This window comes from Coregonus clupeaformis, chromosome 5 (assembly GCF_020615455.1).
Source record: "Coregonus clupeaformis isolate EN_2021a chromosome 5, ASM2061545v1, whole genome shotgun sequence".
In the NCBI taxonomy this organism is placed as follows: Eukaryota; Metazoa; Chordata; class Actinopteri; order Salmoniformes; family Salmonidae; genus Coregonus; species Coregonus clupeaformis.
In genome coordinates this window covers 40983110-40999085 of record NC_059196.1, presented here as the reverse complement: position 1 = coordinate 40999085, position 15976 = coordinate 40983110, and the positions used below count along the sequence as shown (strand labels likewise).

The 15976-nt window shown below is 44.0% G+C and overlaps 1 protein-coding gene across 1 annotated transcript in view; it reads left to right on the top strand.

Annotated features, from left to right (window-relative positions):
* Positions 1-790: 790 nt before the first annotated feature.
* The window catches only part of LOC121558055 (platelet-derived growth factor D), a 48237-nt gene continuing 33051 nt past the window's right edge, over positions 791-15976 (top strand). Inside the window, exon 1 of the mRNA XM_041871537.2 lies at positions 791-1534. Coding sequence (XP_041727471.1) covers positions 1411-1534 — 124 coding nt within the window. The 5' untranslated portion in view covers positions 791-1410. The remainder of the gene's footprint in view (positions 1535-15976) is intronic.

The window sequence follows — 15976 nt, the reverse complement described above, 5'->3', positions numbered from 1 at the left end:
GGTCGAAGATGGAGCAATTCCCGTACCAGGCCGTGATGCAACCGGTCAGGACGCTCTCAATGGTGCAGCGGTAGTATTTGGAGAGGACCCGGGGTGGCATGCTGTATTTCTTCAACCGCGTTAGGAAGTAGAGACGTTGCTTCACCCTCTTGACCAGAGTGCTGGTGTTGTTGGTCCATGACAAGTCCTCTGTGATGTGGAGGCAGAGTAACATAAAACTGCTGACTCTCTCTACTGCAGGCTCATTGATGTGGATCACCTCTCTTGTTTTGCTGACATTGAGGGAGAGGCTGTTGTCCTGGCACAATACAAAGCCTCTTCTATAGTATTTACAAAACGAGAATACATTCATAACAAGGACTCAATATAATATAGGCATTACAGAAATGTCTGCAGATATTAGCATAAACTTCAATAGCCTGAATGGGCTACCCTTGGCAAAATAATAAGCTACAAACGTCATGCTATTACATGTAAATGAACAGAATACAAGACCTACATAAACCAAATTAGTGAAAAGTTGAGATGTAATAATACTGTATAATATCCTTTAACTGTTATAGACATTGTTGCATTTGCTCAGTGAAATGAAGAACATTGTCATTCATGGTTTCCACTTATTCATCCGGCACTTCAACAAGTTAATTAATGTCAGAGTTCTTCCCTGGACAAATTCTGCCCCGAGTACATACCGTATTTGTGTCAGTGCCCAATGCTGTCAGTGACTGTCCCACTCTTTTCCTCCAGTTAAATTTCCTTCTCGCTGAAAATTCCCTTCCTATCTCCTTCTCACTGTGTGTGTCTGACTGTTACCTCCAAGTTTCCTCGTCGCCGCTAAAATCTTCCTTCTGGTCTATTTCCTTGTCCCAGTTCGCGGAAAAGCGACAACCATCCTCTCTGATCAACTCACCGATTTAAGTTTCACACACACCAGCGCACGTGTGCGTGTGTAAAGCTACAGCGAGAGACACGCACACTCTCAGCCTTGAAGTGAAATTGTTGGAAAGCATTTCTAGCTCGCTCTGATATCAGAGAAATTGAAGTAATGTGGACTATTTCTCATGGAATTACCAGTGTGGATTAACACGCGATAAAGCGATAAGAAGTCGGCGCCCGTGCTTGTGTTTGACCGTGGACAGGAGTATATGTCCCTGGTCTATGAACCTGCTCGGCATTCTGTAGCGGTGGAGCTCGTGCATGGTGAGTTTGAGACCCGCAGTTCGCTCCAGTCTAACCTCACCGTGAAAAACGACTCGGGAGAAATTATGTGAAAAGAACGAACGTTTTAAGCAAACTTTTACTTGAGTCTCTAGGGAAAACACACGTAGCTAATTGGTATCTTTTCAGAAGAGTAAGTGGTTCTTCCACGTATGGGATTTAAGTTTACAGTGTGTAACCGCCACGGACAGAATGAACAGCTCTGGGCCCGTGGCATTAGCGCTGTTGCTCGCGCTGCTGGTGGGCTTTACCCGGGGCACACAAGCCCAGGTAGTGTCCGTCAAGATGATGCGGTCTTCTAACGTGAAGCAAGATGGTGAGTCCCAGTTTTTGATTTGTGTAAGTTTATTTTGTATGAATGTACATTAACAAGTGTTTCAACAACAGAGCAACTGGTGTTTTGGGCAGACTGGCTGTAGCCTATAATGGCCGGTAAAATGGTCACTATTATTAGTGAATTGAATCTTCTGATCACAATGGATTTGTACTTGCAATTGTTTTGTTACAGATAGCATTGAAAGAGGTCCTTATGAACAATGTTGGACGATTAGGCCTAGACACATCAATTAGACTTATACAATAAATTCCAAGATATCTAAATTAACATTACTCAATTGAATTATAAAACAATTTAAGGTGAATATAGAACAATATAAGTTTATTGTACTTTTGATAGATAGTCCATGTCATAAGTGGCCTGTCAGGAGAAGCCTAGATGTCGTTTCATCTAGTGGTGTGTATGTCTTAGTCAGTGGTGACAAATGACCTGGCTACTCCAGGGAAGTCAGCTTCCTGTGTTGACCTGTTGAAATGACCTAGACACTCTATTGTTACTTTGTCTGAGAGAGAGGGGGAGGGAAGACAGATGAGCTGCATGGGGCCAGGGAAAGAAGAGGGGGGAGAGAGAAACAGAAAGGGAGAGAGACATCATTTAGAATATAGGGCACAGGCAGCAGGAGGAGAAGAGAGCATACTAGTTGAGTTTTCTGACCGGTGGTCATAGCTACCCTGTTGACCGGGTTGTCCTCTGTGTTCTAGAACCACAGTAACATTGTCCTCAGTATTCTGTGTTCTTTTCTGATCGGTGGTCATAGCTACCCTGTTGACCGGGTTGTCCTCTGTGTTCTAGAACCACAGTAACATTGTCCTCAGTATTCTGTGTTCTTTTCTGATCGGTGGTCATAGCTACCCTGTTGACCGGGTTGTCCTCTGTGTTCTAGAACCACTGTAACATTGTCCTCAGTATTCTGTGTTCTTTTCTGATCGGTGGTCATAGCTACCCTGTTGACCGGGTTGTCCTCTGTGTTCTAGAACCACAGTAACATTGTCCTCAGTATTCTGTGTTCTTTTCTGACCGGTGGTCATAGCTACCTTGTTGACCTGGTTGTCCTCTGTGTTCTAGAACCATAGTAACACTTAACAACCCACAGGTGTCATTTAGTTTGGCCTGGAGACTACAGCCACATCTGCAGCAGACTGACTATAACAGTCTGCCTCTCATCACACACAGCTGCCTGCTGTTAGCCTCTTTCTTGGCAGAGAAACAGGAAAATACCACAGTATCACTTTTGCCTCTGGACCCGTTCTCTAGCCCAGGGTTTCCCAAACTAGGTCCTGGGCCCCCCCTGGGTGCATGTTTTGGGGGGGGGGCAGGACCGAGTGTGTGTCGGTGTGTGTGTGTACACATTAGCAACGATCATCAACATTTATAAAAGGTTCTAAAATTAATTATAATAAATGCAACAGTTGGACAATGGATGAAGATACTCCAAACTCTGATAATTATTTTAATCCAATTGTTTTTTACTGAATTATAGCACATAAAACATTTTACTGGCACAAACAAATAATGAATAAAGTTAAGGGCTTTTGGTGGGAATTCAGGTGTTCAATTTGTCAAATGTTACTTTTGTTTTCTTAGAATGCACTCATATACATTTTCTAATGGTATCGGTTATTTTTTTTGCTTGTTAAAATAAAGTAAGTTATATGTGCCTCATTTGCATAGATACAATGGGTTGTATTTGCATATTTGAATTGATTAACATAAAGGGGTGGAACAGGGCTGCACCACCCAAAATTTGCTCTGTCTAGGCCTGATGCACATGTCTTGAATGCGTCATTAATTACTGTTGTTGTCACGTTCTGTTGCATAATTCAACACGTGTGTCAAAAGCAGGATGCCTTCAGATTAAAAATCAACACTTTTTGCACCAAAGTACGTTCATCTCTAGGAGACAGAACACGTCTCCTTCCTGAGCGGTATGACAGCTGCGTGGTCCCATGGTGTTTATACTTGCGTACTATTGTTTGTACAGATGAACGTGGTACCTTCAGGCATTTGGAATTTGCTCCCAAGGATGAACCAGACTTGTGGAGGTCTATATATATTTTTTCTGAAGTCTTTGCTGATTTCTTTTCATTTTCCCATGATGTCAAGCAAAGAGGCACTGAGTTTCAAGGTAGGCCTTGAAATACATCCACAGGTACACCTCCAATTGACTCAAATGATGTCAATTAGCCTATCAGAAGCATCTAAAGCCATGACATCATTTTCTGGAATTTTCCAAGCTGTTTAAAGGCACAGTCAATTTAGTGTATGTAAACTTCTGACCCACTGGAATTGTGATACAGTGAAATAAGCAGTCTGTAAACAATTGTTGGAAAAATTACTTGTGTCATGCACAAAATAGATGTCCTAACCGATTTGCCAAAACTATAGTTTAACAAGACATTTGTGGAGTGGTTGAAAAAACGAGTTTTAATGAGTCCAACCTAAGTGTATGTAAACTTCCGACTTAAACTGTAGGTGCAATGGAAAGACTATGTATCACATTGAGCCCATTTCAGCCATTACCGGAGTGTGTTTGACAGGTCATTACGAACATTCTCGCGGTCGTAACGTTAATGGGAAAAAAACGACAGGCATGAGTATGAAAGCAATCAGTCCAGCGAGATTTAAGTGACAAGTGGATTTTACACCCCACAAACACAGGAAATAGATGCCTGATAAAGACAGATCCTCAGGTGGGCGGGGCATGCGTGTTGCTAGTACTGGTTGACACAGCCCCCTCAGCATTGAACAAACACATCATTTGGTATAGCGTGTGTTATTTTGGTTGGCATGCTCTGTCACACGGTGCGGAATTTAGCGTTGTATTCACACTCCCTCCTCACCATACGTGTGTGTGAAACAATATTTGGCCTTTGTGTTCAAAGCAGCTCATCACCTTCACTGAGGAGAAGGGATGACCCAAATTACAGCCCCTTAGTGGCAGAACACACACACTCAGAGAGACACACACACACTCGGAGAGACACACACAGACACACGCACGCACTCTGAGACAAACACACGCACGCACACTCTGAGAGACACACACGCACACTCTGAGAGACACACACGCACACTCTGAGACAAACACACGCACGCACACTCTGAGAGACACACACGCACACTCTGAGAGACACACACACACACACACACACACACAGACACACGCACGCACTCAGAGAGACACGCACGCGCTCTGAGAGAAACACACGCACACTCTGAGAGACACACACACACTCTGAGAGACACACACGCACTCTGAGAGACACACACGCACTCTGAGACACACACGCACTCTGAGAGAGACACACACACACACTCAGGGAGACACACACACACACACACTCAGCGAGACAAACACACACACACTCAGCAAGACAAACACACGCACACTCAGTGAGACACACACGCACTCGGAGAGACACACACACACACACACACGCAGACGCACGCGCTCTGAGAGAAACACGCACACTCTGAGAGACACACACGCACACTCTGAGAGACACACACGCACACTCTGAGAGACACACACACACGCACTCTGAGAGACACACACACACACACTCAGGGAGACAAATACACACACACACTCAGCGAGACAAACACACACACACTCAGCGAGACAAACACACACACACTCAGCGAGACACACACACGCACTCTGAGAGACACACACACGCACTCTGAGAGACACACACACTCAGCGAGACAAACACACACAGAGAAAAATGTTGCGCAACTGTGTTTGAATGTGTGATAATACTTCATTGTTATGTTTTGTTAGAGAGGACCCCCTGTTGACTTTTTGGATTAACCACTCTTATGCAACACACACGCGCACACATACACACACACACACTAACTGGAAAACTCCCAAACTCCTCTCATCAAATCAAAGGGTTTTTAATTTAGTAAAGACACGATAAAGGAAAGAGCTCAGAGGAGGCCCACCACTCCATTTAATCTTTCTCTCACATCCTCTCTCTTATCTCCCGCTATCTAGTCTACAGCATTTCATATCACTCTGTACATCTACCCCCACCATCAATCATTTCATATCACTCTGTACATCTACCCCCACCATCAATCATTTCATATCACTCTGTACATCTACCCCCACCATCAATCATTTCATATCACTCTGTACATCTACCCCCACCATCAATCATTTCATATCACTCTGTACATCTACCCCCACCATCAATCATTTCATATCACTCTGTACATCTACCCCCACCATCAATCTTGCTCTTTCTTACTCCTTTCTCCATCTCTCTATCTTTCTTTGTCTTCTTTAATGAAAGCTGCTTCCGCTGTGGGTCTCAGAGCAAATCACATGTGGCAAAGAATGTTTGCACATAGCACACACACACACACACACACACACACTGACAACAGTCTGTTTAGACTTCAAAGTCTGCTGGAGAATGGGAGGCTGTTCCTGATTGTAAGGAAGGGTGGATGGAATGGAAATATGTTAGGCGGTGACCATTGGTGATCTCAGCGTCCTTCTCTAGGGCCCTATAAAATCCGCACTGAATCACGGAATCCAGACATTAACACGGAATTCAACAATATATATATTTTTTATTTAACTAATACTTAACAAAATATAAACGCAACATGTAAAGTGTTGGTCCCATGTTTCATGAGCTGAAACAAAAGTTCCCAGAAATGTTCCATATGCACAAAAAGCTTATTTCTCTCATTTTGTGCACAAATTTGTTTACATCCTTGTTAGTGAGCATTTCTCCTTTGCCAAGATAATCCATCCACCTGACAGGTGTTGTATATCAAGAAGATGATTAAACAGCATGGTCATTACACAGGTGCACCTTGTGCTGGTGACAATAAAAGGCCACTCTAAAATGTGCAGTTTTCTTACACAACACAATGCCACATATGTCTCAAGTTTTGAGGGAGCGTGCAATTGGCATACTGACTGCAAGAATGTCCACTAGAGCTGTTGCCAGATAATTTAATGTTCATTTCTCTTCCGTAAGCCACCTCCAACGTCGTTTTAGAGAATTTGGCAGTACGTCCAACCAGCCTCACAACCGCAGATCACGTGTAACCACACCAGCCCAGAACCTCCACATCCGGCTTCTTCACCTGCGGGATCGTCTGAGACCAGCCACCCGGAGAGCTGATGAAACTGTGGGTTTCAACAATCGAATAATTTCTGCACAAATTGTCAGAAGCTGTCTCAGGGAAGCTCATCTGCGTGCTCGTTGTCCTCACCAGGGTCTTGACCTGACTTCAGTAGGAACATTCTCACCTTCAATGGCACTGGCACACTGGAGAAGTGTGCTCTTCACAGGTGAATCCCGGTTTCAACTGAACCGGGCAGATGGCAGACAGCGTGTATGGCGTCTTGTGAACGGGCAGTTTGCTGATGTCAATGTTGTGAACAGTGTGCCCAATGGTGGCGGTGGGGTTAGCGTATGGGCAGTAAAAAGCTATGGACAATGAACACAATTGCATTTTATCGATGGCAATTTGAATGCACAGAGATACCGTGCCGAGATCCTGAGGCCCATTGTCGTGCCATTCATCCGCCGCCATTACCTCATCTTTCAGCATAATGCACAGCCCCATGTCGCAAAGATCTGTACACATTTCCTGAAAGCTGAACATTTCCCAGTTCTTCCATGGCCTGCATACTCACCAGACATGTCACCCATTGAGGATGTTTGGGATGCTCCGGATCGACGTGTATGACAGCATGTTCCAGTTCCTGACCAATATCCAACAAATGAGGCAAGTGGTGGTCACACCAGATACTAACTGGTTTTCTGATCCACACCCCTACCTTTTTTAAGGTACACTATATAGACCAAAGTATGTGAACAGCACTTCAGCCACACCTGTTGCTGACAGGTGTAAAATCGAGCACACAGCCATCTAATCTCCATAGACAAACATTGACAGTAGAATGGCCTTACTGAAGAGCTCAATGACTTTCAATGTGGCACCGTCATAGGATGCCGCCTTTCCAACTAGTCAGTTCATCATATTTCTGCCCTGCTAGAGCTGCCCCGGTCAACTGTAAGTGCTGTTATTGGGAAGTGGAAATGTCTATGGCCGTGAAGTGATAGGCCACACAAGCTCAGAGAACGGGACCACCGAGTGCTGAAGCACATAACAATCACCTGTCCTCGGTTGCAACACTGACTACCGAGTTCCAAACTGCCTCTGGAAGCAACGTCAGCACAACTGTTCGTCGGGAGCTTCATGAAATGGGTTTCCATGGCCGAGCAGCCGCACACAAGCCTAAGATCACCATGCGCAATGCCAAGCATCGGCTGGAGTGGTGTAAAGCTTGCCTCTCTCCCTCCCCTCCCGGAGGACCTGAGCCCTAGGACCATGCCTCAGGACTACCTGGCCTGATGACTCCTGGCTGTCCCCAGTCCACCTGGTCGTGCTGCTGCTCCAGTTTCAACTGTTCTGCCTGCGGCTATGGAACCCTGACCTGTTCACCGGACGTGCTACCTTGTCCCGGACCTGCTGTTCTTTTTCTCGCTCTTTTACTCCTGAGGTGCTGAACTGCTACACCCTCTACAACCACTGTGACTATTATTTGACTCTGCTGGTCATCTATGAACGTTTGAACATCTTGAAGAACAATCTGGCCTTAATGGCCATGTACTCTTATAATCTCCACCCGGCACAGCCAGAAGAGGACTGGCCACCCCTCAGAGCCTGGTTCCTCTCTAGGTTCCTCTCGAGGTTCCTGCCTTTTTTTGTTGCCTTACAACCTGGAATTAAAATTGATTTTTTGGGGGTTTGCATCATTTGATTTACACAACATGCCTACCACTTTGAAGATGCAAAATATTTTTTATTGTGAAACAAACAAGAAATAAGACAAAAAAAACAGAGCTTGAGCATGTATAACTATTCACCTCTAATCCTTTGTAGAGTCACCTTTTGCAGCAATTACAGCTGCAAGTCTCTTGGGGTATGTCTCTATAAGCTTGGCACATCTAGCCACTGGGATTTTGCCCATTCTTCAAGGCAAAACTGCTCCAGCTCCTTCAAGTTGGATGGGTTCCGCTGGTGTACAGCAATCTTTAAGTCATACCACAGATTCTCAATTGGATTGAGGTCTGGGCTTTGACTAGGCCATTCCAAGACATTTAAATGTTTCCCCTTAAACCACTCGAGTGTTGCTTTAGCAGTATGCATAGGGTCATTGTCCTGTTGGAAGTTGAACCTCTGTTCCAGTCTCAAATCTCTGGAAGACTGAAACAGGTTTCCCGCAAGAAATTCCCTGTATTTAGCCCAGCTCTGTGGAGTGTACGGGTTAAAGTGGTCCTATGGACAGATACCCCAATCTCCGCTGTGGAGCTTTGCAGTTCCTTCAGGGTTATCTATTGTCTCTTTGTTGCCTCTCTGATTAATGCCCTCCTTGCCTGGTCTATGAGTTTTGGTGGGTGGCCCTCTCTTGACAGGTTTGTTGTGGTGCCATATTCTTTCAATTTTTTTCTAATGGATTTAATGGTGCTCCGTGGGATGTTCAGTTTCGGATATTTTTTAATAACCCAACCCTGATCTGTACTTCTCCACAACTTTGTCTCTGACCTGTTTGGAGAGGTCCTTGGTTTTCATGGTGCCGCTTGCTTGGTGGTGCCCCTTGCTTAGTGGTGTTGCAGACTCTGGGGCCTTTCAGAGCAGGTGTGTGTATATATACTGAGATCATGTGGCAGATCATGTGACACTTAGATTGCACACAGGTGGACTTTAACTAATTATGTGACTTCTGAAGGTAATTGGTTGCACCAGATCTTATTTTGGGGCTTCATAGCAAAGGAGGTGAATACATACATACACTTTTCTGTTATTTATTTTTTAGAATTTTTTTGGAACAAGTTATTTTTTTCACTTCACCAATTTCACTTCACTTCACCAATCCAAATAAAAATCCATTTAAATTACAGGTTGTAATGCAACAAAATAGGAAAAAGGCGAAGGGGGGATGAATACTTTTGCAAGGCACTGTAAATGTATTGAACTTATTCGAAAATGTGGTCACTTTACTTGGATAGTCAGATAGTCCATCTGTAGATGCTCTACAGATGGTCATACTATCAATAAACTGAAAGGGTTAAGTTTAGGCTTAATATAAGGGTTAGGCTTAGAGCTACGGTTAGGGTTAGGACTGTAGATGGTTGAATTGTTACTGATAGTCTGTAGAGCATCTATAGATGGCCAATCCAAAAAAGTGTTACTGAAAATGCATTAATTTGCTCAAGTTAATCAAGTTAACATAAACAAAATGCATCAATGATTCATATGTGTTGCAACTTTCTGAAACGGCACAAGTGTGTGTACTTTGTGAAGCCGTTAGCGATTATGCTAATGTTAACCATTTTCTGGTAGAGATGGAAAGGCTTTCCTAAAACCTTCTCAATTAAATGTTAAAAAAAGTAGCCAATGCCTACCTGGCAGAATTATATCATTATTTGCATCAATCCAGTGGCCGTTTGTTTTGCAAACTCTGCAATCACATGAGCGCTACAGGAACATCGCTAACCAAACCACGGTCTCTTGCTGGTGCACACTTGCATTAAAGTGTAACTACACCCCAAAATCCATAATTTATTTTATTTTTCCCAGACCTCAAGTGGTCTCCTGATGTGTTCTAAGCATGGTTGTGGACTTAGAACATGAAATGTTGTTGTTTTTCTATAAAAAAAAAGTGTGATTTTGAGAGTAAAATACTGGGAAAAACATGGACAAACAAATCAGAGAAAGTGGAATTTGGGAAAAACTAAACGGAATTGTGTCAGTATGTCATTAGTCTTGGCTGAGTCTGGGGACTCTGGGTGGCGTCGTCTCTCCAAGGAAAACACACACGCAGGTATGCTCACATACTCTACCACTGGAGTGAAAGACTCTCCAAACCATGTGGACTTGATCAGTATGGTTCTGAAGTGATTTTGATGGTCTATAGGTTGACACTTGGGCGTCTCCTTAGTGGGGGGAAGGGAGGGGGTCTGTGAAGTAATCTGAACTCCAGAAACTCATGAGTCATTGGTTAGAGTGAGCTAAACTGAGACAACCCTACACACACACACACACACACACACACACACACACGACATTACAGGATCACTCCTCCCAGGGAATCCCCGGTTAACACACACACCATGCCAAATTGTAACAGCTAAAGAGCCCCCACCCCTAGACTTTGGCAGCCAGTGTTTTCCTCTCCTCTATGTAGACAATAGGGTGGCGTGGAGAGGCTGAAGACACCTGTCAACACTGAGTAATGGAATTGACGATGGAAGAGAGAAAGATTGTGTGTGTGCGTCCATGTGTCTGTGCATAGCATCTGGGTTATTAGAGTGCCTACAAGTTCTTCTAACTTTCTTTAGTTTTTAGGGAGATGAATCTGTGAGCAGAGGAGCAGAAGAGAGGAGTGTGGGTAAGAGAAGGTGTCACCTTAGTGCCTTGTCAGCTTTGGTCCAGAGCCATCTGACGACACAATAGAGATAACAGTGACGATGGAGGGATTGAGAGAGAGGGAGAAAGAGGGTAGACAGGTGAAAGACGGGGATAGAAAGAAGCTGAGAGGCTGTCCCTCAACTTTTACATACAGCTGACGAGGAGATAGAATGGGTTGGGGGAGAGCGAGGGTACGTGGGGGAAAGGGAGGTGAGAGGAGGGGACTCCATCAGTTTGACAGAAATAAGCTGATGAGACAGTAGGCGGAAGAGAGAGAAGGGATGAGAGGGGGAAGAGAGAGAGACAATGCGGTTTGACATAAATAAAGCTGACATCAGTTTCTAACTGCCTGATGAGAAGGACAAAGTGCAGATCACGCTGTGTGTTCCTGTATGCATTTGGCTACTTTTTGCATGGATGCTTGAAATTAGTGACATTCTACAGTAACTCCCTCATTCTACCTCTCTCTCATTCTCTCCCTCTTCCTCTCGCTTATTCTCTTCCTCATTCTCTCCCTCTTCCTCTCTCTCATTATTCTCCCTCTTCCTCTCCATCTCCCTTATTCTCTTCCTCTCCATCTTCCTCCTCCTCTCCCTCATTATTCTCCCTCATTCTCTCCCTCTTCCTTATTCTCTTCCTCTCCCTCATCATCTCCCTCTCCCTCATTCTCTCCCTCATTCTCTTCCTCTACCTCTTCCTCTCCCTCATTATTTTCCTCTCCCTCATTATTTCCCTCTTCCTCTCCCTCATTCTCTCCCTCATTCTCTTCCTCTCCCTCATTCTCTCCCTCATTCTCTTCCTCTCCCTCATTCTCTCCCTCATTCTCTTCCTCATTATTCTCCCTCATTCTCTTCCTCTCCCTCATTCTTTCCCTCATTCTCACCCTCATTCTCACCCTCATTCTCTTCCTCCCCCTCATTCTCTTCCTCTCCCTCATTCTCTTCCTGGTCTTCTTCCTCTCCCTCATTCTCTTCCTCTTCTTCTTCCTCTCCGTCTCCCTCCCCCTCATTCTCTTCCTCTTCCTCTTCTTCTTCCTCTTCTTCTTCCTCATCCTCTCCCTCTTCCTCTCCCTCATTCTCTTCCTCTCCCTCATTATTCTTCCTCTCCCTCATTCTCTTCCTCATTATCTCCCTCTTCCGCTCCCTCATTCTCTCCTTCTTCCTCAATCTCTCCCTCATTCTCTCCCTCATTCTCTCCCTCATTCTCTCCCTCATTCTCTCCCTCTTCCTCTGCCTCATTATTCTTCCTCTTTCTCTTCCTCTACCTCATTCTCTTCCTCTACCTCATTCTTTCCCTCTTCCTCTCCCTCATTCTCTCCCTCATTCTCTTACTCTCCCTCATTCTCTTCCTCTTACTCTCCCTCATTATTCTCCCTCATTCTCTTCCTCTCCCTCTCCCTCTTCCTCTCCCCCTTCCTCTCCCTCTTCTTCTCCCTCATTCTCTCCCTCATTCTCTTCCTCTCCCTCATTATTCTCCCTCTTCTTCTCCTTCATTCCCTTCCTCTCCCTTTCCCTCATTCTCTCCCTCTCCCTCATCCTCTCCCTCATTCTCTGCCTCTCCCTCATCCTCTCCCTCATCCTCTTGCTCTTTTCCCTACTGAGAGTTAGCTGCTGTGTAGTGGAATTCTGAATGATTGAACATGACAGAAATTATGGACAGAATGCCATAAATGACAGAAATTACGTGAAGTGTTCATGTGAAGACAGGAAGCCATTCAGAACTGTGTGCGAGAGATTACTCTCTCTCTCTCGCTCTCTGTGTGTGTGTGTGTGTGTGGTGTCTATGTCTAGTAGCTGACTCCATTCGAGTGTAAGACTGATGCTTCCGTTACTGACGATAGAGCTTTACCTGAGATGAAAGATACTTTTTATCCTGTCACACACACACACACACACACAGAGATGAAAGCGACCTTGTTGGTCCTGTCAATCTAGCAGACATTAGAGTGAAGTGGTAACTGCTGTTGTAGTCACACTGCCGCTGTAGTAGTCACACTGCCGCTGTAGTAGTCACACTGCCGCTGTAGTAGTCACACTGCCGCTGTAGTAGTCACACTGCCGCTGTAGTAGTCACACTGCCGCTGTAGTAGTCACACTGCCGCTGTAGTAGTCACACTGCCGCTGTAGTCACATGCTGAGTATGAAGAAATCCCTAACATAGAGAAACTCTCATTGGAAAGCTGGCGGAAGTCTGTCTGTCTGTCTGTGCTCGCTCTCCTCTCTCACTTCTCCCTCTCTCTTTTTTTATCCATCATATCCCTCTGCAGAGGTAAAGAGAGAATAGAGAGGCTCTGATTGGTTTAATTCCATTAGCTGCACTTGAGCTAAAGCACACACACACACACACACACACACACACACACAAACAGACTCTGAGTGTTTTAACACAGGCACACAGATTTAAAGGTCACTTTAGTAGCTCGATGACGTAAATCTGGAGAGCCTAAAATAAGAATCATCAGAACAGAATGATTTCAGCAGAATCCTCATAACATGAGTCAACTTCATGGGACAACACTGGAGGTTTACCAGTAGTTACAGAATGCCCTCATTCTCTCATTCTCACAGACACACACACACACACACACTAGGGCAAAGAGGATAAAAGTACATTAGACACGTTTCCATAACCCCCCACAAAGGAGCAATTTTAGGCTAATCCAAAACACCACGGGGGTGTGTGGCCTGCTCCATTCGCCGCTCTTAGGGGGGTGAAAAAGTATGACTGCATGTGAGAGAGTAGTTTGTGTGTGCGTGTGTGTGTGTTTCTTTTAAGCATGACAAATTAATGTCCAGTGACACGGACACTGAGAGGGTTACACAAACACAGTGGCGAGGCTAAAAGCCTGTTTACTGAACTAATTCATTTATTCATATGCTCGGATACCCACCATAGAAGCATCCTCAGACAGAGAGAAATAAAAAATGGAGGAGGGAGAAAGAGGGAGGGAAAAGAAGAGAGGTGGAGCGATATAGCTTGCACTACTCATGGGGAAAACCAACAATATGTTCATAAAGTACCAAGATAACAGAGCAAAACTGAACACATCAAACTCTCCACACTCCAAAGAGTAGGGCTGACCCCAATTAGTCGACTGGTCGATTGTTTGGTCGTTAGGCTGTTGGTCGACCGAGATTGTTTTAGTCGAGCAGTTAAACAAATATACATACATACACACACACACACACACACACACACAGTTGAAGTCGGAACTTTACATACACTTAGGTTGGAGTCAATAAAACTAGATTTTCAACCACTCCACAAATGTCTTGTTAACAAACTATAGTTTTGGCAAGTTGGTTAGGACATCTACTTTGTGCATGACACAAGTAACTTTTCCAACAATTGTTTACAGACAGATTATTTCACTTATAATTCACTGTATCACAATTCCAGTGGGTCAGAAGTTTACATACACTAAGTTGACTGTGCCTTTAAAGAGCTTGGAAAATTCCAGAAAATGATGTCATGACTTTAGAAGCTTCTGATAGGCTAATTGACATCACTTGAGTCAAATGGAGGTGTACATGTGGATGTATTTCAAGGCCTACCTTCAAACTCAGTGCCTCTTTGCTTGACATCATGGGTCATTGTACATTTGGAAGACCCATTTGCGACCAAGCTTTAACTTCCTGACTGATGTCTTGAGATGTTGCTTCAATATATCCACATAATATTCCTTCCTCATAATGCCATCTATTTTGTGAAGTGCACCAGTCCCTCCTGCAGCAAAGCACCCCCACAGCATGATGCTGCCACCCCCATGCTTCACGGTTGGGATGGTGTTCTTCAGCTTGCAAGCTGCCCCCTTTTTCCTCCAAACATAACAATGGTCATTATGGCCAAACAATTCTATTTTTGTTTCATCAGACGAGAGGACATTTCTCCAAAAAGTACAATCTTTGTCCCCATGTCTGGCTTTTTTACGGCGGTTTTGGAGCAGTGGCTTCTTCCTTGCTGAGCAGCCTTTCAGGTTATGTCGATATAGGACTCGTTTTACTGTGGATATAGATAATTTTGTACCTGTTTCCTCCAGCATCTTCACAAGGTCCTTTGCTGTTGTTCTGGGATTGATTTGCACTTTTCGCACCAAAATATGTTCATCTCTAGGAGACAGAACGCATCTCCTTCCTGAGCGGTATGACGGCTGCGTGGTCCCATGTTTATACTTGCGTACTATTGTTTGTACAAATGAACGTGGTACCTTCAGGCGATTGGAAATTGCTCCCAAGGATGAACCACACTTGTGGAGGTCTACAATTGTTTTTCTGAGGTCTTGGCTGATTTTCTTTTGATTTTCCCATGATGTCAAGCAAAGAGGCACTGCGTTTGAAGGTAGGCCTTGAAATACATCCACAGGTACACCTCCAATTGACTCAAATGATGTCAATTAGCCTATCAGAAGCTTCTAAAGCCATGACATCATTTTCTGGAATTTACCAAGCTTTTTAAAGGCACAGTCAATTTAGTGTATGTAAACTTCTGACCCACTGGAATTGTGATACAGTGAATTATAAGTGAAATAATCTGTCTGTAAACAATTGTTGGAAAAATTACTTGTGTCATGCACAAAGTAGATGTCCTAACCGACTTGCCAAAACTATAGTTTAACAAGACATTTGTGGAGTGGTTGAAAAACTAGTTTTAATGACTCCAACCTAAGTGTATGTAAACTTCCGACTTCAACTATATATATATATATATATATATATATATATATATATATCTTATACACTTCCAGTCAAAAGTTTGGACACACCTACTCGTTCAAGGGATTTTCTTTATTTGTACATTGTAGGATAATAGTGAAGACATCAAAACTATGAAATAACACACATGGAAACATGTAGTAACCAAAAATGTCTTATACAAATCAAAATATATTTTATATTCTTTAAATAGCCACCCTTTGCCTTGATGACAGCTTTGCACACTCTTGGCATTCTCTCAACCAGCTTCATGAGGTAG